A 6000-nucleotide genomic window follows, 5' to 3' on the forward strand; every position below is an offset into this window, starting at 1 on the left:
GCCTGCGGGGTGACTTAGGCCTGCACCGCCCTGCCAGCGACCCATTTAGCCTGTTGCGTGTTCCGTGCTTACTGTAAAGCTGGAGAAGAGAAAATACTGAGAGTCCCAAGGAAGAGGAAATACAGCCTCTACTGTATTTCTAAAAAAAAGACCAACCCGCACGTAAGGGACCCACGGAGTTCGGCCCCAGGGTGTTCACGGGTCCACTGTACCTGGAGTTTACATTTGGTTGTCCCCGTGAATCTCTGTCCGAGGAAGGACTTGTGTCACAAACGGGATTTGGCCACGAGCAGGACCTGCTGTGATGACTCCTCCCCGGGTGTTAAGCAGCCCCTTTACTGACAGCAGGTCCTCCAGCGCTCCTGCCTCTAGATGGAGGCCTGGCAGCGTGCGCCCCGACCCCTGCCGCCTTCACCAGGACGACTTGCTGGAACGCGGCGGCCTTCCTTCCTTCCTTACTTCCTCTGGCTGCTTTCACACAAGAACGGCAGCATTGAGTAGACGGGACAGGGACCACGTGGCCCCCAAAACCTAAACTATGATTCCCTGTCCCTTGACGGGTAGGCTTGCCGGCCCGGCCAGAGGAGCTTCCGGCTGTCTTAGCACAATCCCCTTCAGCATGTTCGGTTCCGATGGCTTTTAGCTGAGCCTCTGTAGAAACCTAACCACTGATGATCACGTATCCCGAGACCCCGTCGTGGCTTCTCATCGGACACTGGTTGCTTGGCGGGTTCAGTGTGGTTTGTTTTGAGGTATAAATGAGACGCTTTGTGCAACACGTCCTGTGTGGTGTCCCTGCCCCTGTCCCTGCCGCCATACGGGGTGCTCCTCCCCACGTCGGGGCCTTGTTTCCTTTCCAACACCAATCCACACAGGGAAGCCTGTCGCTCCTCCAGGGACTTTCCTCTCCCCTCTGCTCGAGGGAGGTCTCCACGGCCTCTTGTCAAGGAGCCAAACGGCTCAGCATGGAGGGATTTGGAGGATTTTCCTCTGATCCTACCTACATTTTTGTGTTTGGAAAGGATCGGAGGCCGAGCTAGGGAGGGGACGTGGGCTCGGGCTGCCGGGTTTGCTGGGGAGCCGTGGTCACCCTCCCTAGCCCGGCATCTCCGGGAGCTCCCTGGATGATGGGTAGAGGAAGGTCTCCACAGGTGCGATGTTAGGAGTCACCTGCTGGTCGACCCACCTTGGGCGTTAGGGAAACCTAGTCAGAAACCCGCCAGCACATCCCGGGAGGGAGCCCACGCCCTCTATCCGTCCCCGGCACAGGACACATGTGGGTGTGCCTGGCCTTCCGCACAGAGGGCCTGACTCCGCCTCCCTGTTCTCTGCTTCTTGCTGCCCTTGGTGTCCCGCTCGTCCCCAGTGCAGGGAAGGCGGCTTCCCCCAGGACCTCTGGCTGGGCGTCAGCGCCGACGCAGTCTCCGTGTACAAGCGTGGGGAGGGCAGGCCGTTAGAGGTCTTCCAGTACGAGCACATCCTGTCTTTCGGGGCGCCGCTGGCAAACACGTACAAGATCGTGGTCGACGAGAGGGAGCTGCTCTTTGAAACCAGTGAGGTAAGGAGCGACCTGAGGGAACCCCCTGTGGCCCTGACAAGGGACCGGAGTGATGCCCCGTTTCTGGGCACCTGTTCTGCTTTAACACACGTGAAAGCTCAGCACGGCGGTCCCTCCCCGCTGAGCCTCCCGAGGCCCAAGCGGGATCACCCCAAGGGTCTTCTCTACTCTTGGGGCCAAGAAGCCTGATTCTCCTTTACCAGCGGGTCTCACTCGTTGGAGGAAGGGAACCGAGGCACACGTGGAAGATGTGTGCAGTGGGGCGAGACAGCCTTGTGCCGGTGAGGGCGCCAGCTGGCAGGAACAGGGGCAGCCACCCTGGGCGCTGCTGACTCTGGCTCACGGAATCACAGCCTCTGGAGGTGTAGGGTGTCCTCGTGATGGCCCATTAGGAAGCCAGTTGAGGGCTCCACTCAGGGAGCTGCTGGCAGGCACAGGTGGATGCTGCTGTCATCACGGAGTAGGGCCGCGGCCACTATGCAGGAGGGGTGAGGCTGGCGGGCTGAGCAGTGACAGGCAGGCGTCCGGGCCTTGACTGGAGGGTCCCAGGCGCCAGCTGCCAGACTCGGTAGGCACCCGGCGACACGAGGGAGCCACCCTGGGGGTCTTTGGTTGTGCCTGACGGAATGACCGTGACTTTGCCAACAGACGTGGGGTGAGGTCAGGAGGGAGGAGGGACATGGAAGGCAGGGTCCCTGAAGGGGCAGGGGTGCAGGCCCCAGGGAGGGGCAGCGCCGGCGTCCCAGGAGCAGCTGCCCCCGGCGTGTGGACGGTGGGGACCCCGTGTGCACCAGCCAGTATTAAGTGGGGCTGGTGATGGCAGCACCCGCGATAAGCCGGAGCCCTCGGTCGGGTGCAAGAGCCACCGGGCGTGCACACTGTATTCAGAAAAGCCACGCTTGGAGCAACAGGTGAGGGCCGCCAAGCTCTCGGTCCTGGACTCGGGCAGGCAGGTGGCCCCGGCACGGGGCCCTGGCGGGGACTCCGACCGCGTGCTGACTCTGCTTCCCCGGGCAGGTGGTGGACGTGGCCAAGCTCATGAAAGCCTATATCAGCATGATCGTGAAGAAACGCTACAGCACGTCGCGCTCCGTGAGCAGCCAGGGCAGCTCCAGGTGAAGGCCGCCTCAGCCGCCGTGTCTTCGTGTCTGGATGCGCCGCTCCTGGCCGCCGCCACCGCTGCCTCAGAGCCGGGGCACCTGGAAGCCCCTTGCCCGGGCAGGGGTCTCCGAGGGTCCTTCCGCCCCGTCCGTTTCCATGATCCCGTATTAAGCTGTCAACCTTAACAGCCCAGTTTCGAAAGCTTTACTACTCTTAGATGACACATGCCTTAAAATAGAGAGGACCCCCCCCACCCCCGCTGCCGCCAAAGCAGCCAGAAGTGCCTTAGCTGTGCTACTGAAGGGAAGCACCCCCAGATGACTCAGGGGACACGTAGCCTGGGAGGGGGGTGTCGACCCCTCGATTCTGCACTAACCTCCCACCCGATTTCCCTGCTTTGAGGAAGGTGAGGGGGCGGCGAGGGGGGGAACAGAGGGAGCACAAGGGGACAGGACAGTTTAGTTGGAGCGCTGCTGGCAGCCTTCCTCGTGGACATATATTAACTTTTTTCTCTGTTTCCTCTTTCACGTCTGTGTGCTTGCCCCGCATGCATGTGTTCAAACTCATCACTTTAATTGTCTCATGAGCATTAAAAGCAAAGGGAAGAGGATGTGCAATGGTGTAAACAGTCTGTCTGTATATTTTAATAGTTAAGAGTTTTGCTCTTTGGTTGTGACTTTGTGAGGGGGTTTATTAACAGACCAGAGTCCTGGCTTTCCCTGTCTTTGCTGTACTTCGGGAACCACAGTTGACCCTGTTTTGTTTTACATGTAGCAAGGTCTGTGCCCTGTGTCTGCTGTATTGTGGACAGACAGGTGGCCCACGCAAGGAATTGTATTTATAACCACTCTGACTCCAACGCCGTCTTTAGAACCATTGGAAGTCATTTTGGAAGCTTTAGTTCCTTAAAAGATTTAAGTTAAAAACCGTTTCTTTGAAGGTCAGTTTGTGTCGCTCCAGGTGGCTAATGACCACGTAGCCGTGCTGGGTCGGGTGGGGAAAGCTGCCTTCTCCAGGCGTGTAACGCGCGAGCAAATCTCAACCCTGACCGTATGAATGCCGAGACTTTAAGAAAATACATTTTATCCCAAGGTTATGATGGTAATCTGACGCAGTGCCTGTAAATAAATTGGCGTTTATGACCAGAAGAAAAATAATCTGGTCTTGGACTTTTATTTTTATATGGAAAAGTTGTAAAGACTCAGGCCAACTAAGTCTGCCCACAAAGAAAAAACAATTGCCTTATCTCTCCGGGATCGCCATGAGAAGTCCTTGTTCGCTGGCTCCAGCACAGTCTGACAATAAAGGATCTCAGCCGTCGTGCAGTGTGTTTTCTTGATCGGGGTGATTCGAACACCTCGTGGGGTTTGGGTTTTGTGGTCGGTTTGGTTTTAATGCGTCTACGCTGCGTGTTCCCTAAGCTGACCACCGGGTCTCAGGCGCGCAGACGCCTCAACTGCTCGTTCAGACACACAGCAGGACGCCAGGGACGGAGAAGGTGACAGGATCCCGTGGAATCCGGAACGAAGGCCTTGCTGTGTTCAGGTCACATGGTCTCACCCCCAAAATGTCTCCTTGTGGAGTCGGGCCCTACGCGTGCCTGCCCCGTGCTCCCCGTGGAGGATACCCAGGTCGGCGGTGTGGACGGACCGAAGAGCCCGCTGGGCTCGGGCAGGGGTCGCAGCTGGTCCCCGCAGCCCTGGACGGTCGCCCCACTGAGGCCCACGCACCCCTGCCCCTCGGGTCGGAAGGTCCCTGAAGGCAGGTGCCGCCGACCGGGTGTGGCCGCAGGTGAGGCGAGCAGGAAGGCGAGCTGCAGCCCAGGGTCCAGCTGGCGGAGGCCTGCGACCCGCTTGGAGGCCGAGAGGCGCACGCACAGCGTCTCCGCGGCGCGGCGGGCCCCGGCGTGGGTCTGCACACCTGGGCCTTCAGCCGAGGCTTCGCCCTGTTCGAAGGTTTCATGTAGAAATAACCGGGTCAGAGGGGGCGCAGCGGGCGCCGAGAGGAGACCACGTGCCCACCCGGCGCACTGGCCGCAAGTCGCAAGCCGAGCCACCTTCTCTGCTGTCCCTTGTCCTCAGGGCTCTGCGTCCACCTGTTCCACAGGGACCACAGCCCCCACTGCCCTCTGTCCGCGCGGACTGGCCCCGCGCCACCCGTCCCTCCGTCCCTCCCTCCGTCCCTCCCTCCGTCCCTCCCTCCGTCCCTCCCTCCGTCCCTCCCTCCGTCCCTCCCTCCGTCCCGGACCCAAGGCCGCGCCGGGGCAGACCCCGCCCTCCCGCCGCCGGCGCCAGGACCCCCGCCTCCTGCATCTCCGGCCGGAGCAGGGGCCTGGAGCTGCTCTCGCGGTGTGGCCGGGGCGCGGATCTCCCTGGGCGGGGGGGACAGAAGCGCCGCGTGCACGGGGTGGGGGGGCGGACGGTGCGGAGCCGCAGGTGGGGCGCAGGTCAGAGGCCGTGCGGGCCCCGCCCCCCCGCGCTCCCCGCCCGCACCCCTGTGGGTCGGCGCCTCCCGCCGGGTGTCCGCGCTCCCGCCAGGCCGACGTGAAGCCCCCGGTGGCCCCCGGGAGGCCGCAGCCGTGAAGGGCTTCCCAGTGGCGGGCGCGCCGGTGCCCCGCGAGGGCCTGTGCAGGAGGGAGGTCGCCCTGGGGTCGCGGCGCGGCCGGGCCCTGCAGGTGGAGCGGCTCCCCCGGGAGCGTCTGCGCGGCGGGGGCTGGGCTGCAGGGGGCGCCCGAGGCCCGCGGGACACGCGGGGAGCCCAGGGCCTGCGGCCGCTCTGGGGCTCGGACGGCGGCCGTCCGGGAGTCCGTGGGTCCGTCAGTCCGTCCGAGAGTCCGTGGGTCCGTCCGGGAGTCCGTGGGTCCGTCCAAGAGTCCGTGGGTCCGTCAGTCCGTCCGAGAGTCCGTGGGTCCGAGGCTCCATGAGTCCGCGAGTCCGTCCGAGAGTCCAAGAGTCCGTGGGCCCGTGGGTGCCTTTGATGCCGCTGAGGGAACCGAGCAGGCGTCTGCACCCGGGCGAGGTGGCCGCAGCGACCTGCCCAACCCCGAGCGGCCCCGTCGACTTCTTCACTGAACTGTCTGGGTCGGGAGGCCGCGCCCCGGCTCCGCGGGGTTCCAAAGGGACCAGGACGGTGTCGCGCGGCTTGGGGCCTGGCTGGGGGCGCGGTGAGCGGTGGGGCCCCGGGCCTGGGCCCGCATAGGCGCTGGGGGCGGGGGCCGCGGCGGCGCAGCTGGCGAGCCCGGGCCACAGGCCACAGCCCTGCGCGCTCTTTCTCTGCGACACGTGCCTCTGGAGCCGAAGGACCCCAGCAGCCTGCGCCACCGGCGGGGCCACGTCGGGGGC

At 63.2% G+C, this 6000-nt stretch overlaps 1 protein-coding gene across 7 annotated transcripts in view; it reads left to right on the plus strand.

The window, feature by feature from the left end:
* The window catches only part of MYO10 (myosin X), a 195832-nt gene extending 191853 nt beyond the window's left edge, over positions 1 to 3979 (plus strand). For all 7 annotated transcript variants that reach the window (XM_077896391.1, XM_077896393.1, XM_077896389.1 and 4 more), the window contains 2 exons: positions 1367 to 1558; positions 2576 to 3979. In XM_077896391.1, the coding sequence (XP_077752517.1) occupies positions 1367 to 1558; positions 2576 to 2677 (294 nt within the window). In that variant the 3' untranslated portion in view covers positions 2678 to 3979. The remainder of the gene's footprint in view (positions 1 to 1366; positions 1559 to 2575) is intronic.
* Positions 3980 to 6000: the final 2021 nt, after the last annotated feature.

The sequence above is a fragment of the Canis aureus genome, chromosome 4, assembly GCF_053574225.1.
Source record: "Canis aureus isolate CA01 chromosome 4, VMU_Caureus_v.1.0, whole genome shotgun sequence".
Taxonomy (NCBI): domain Eukaryota; kingdom Metazoa; phylum Chordata; class Mammalia; order Carnivora; family Canidae; genus Canis; species Canis aureus.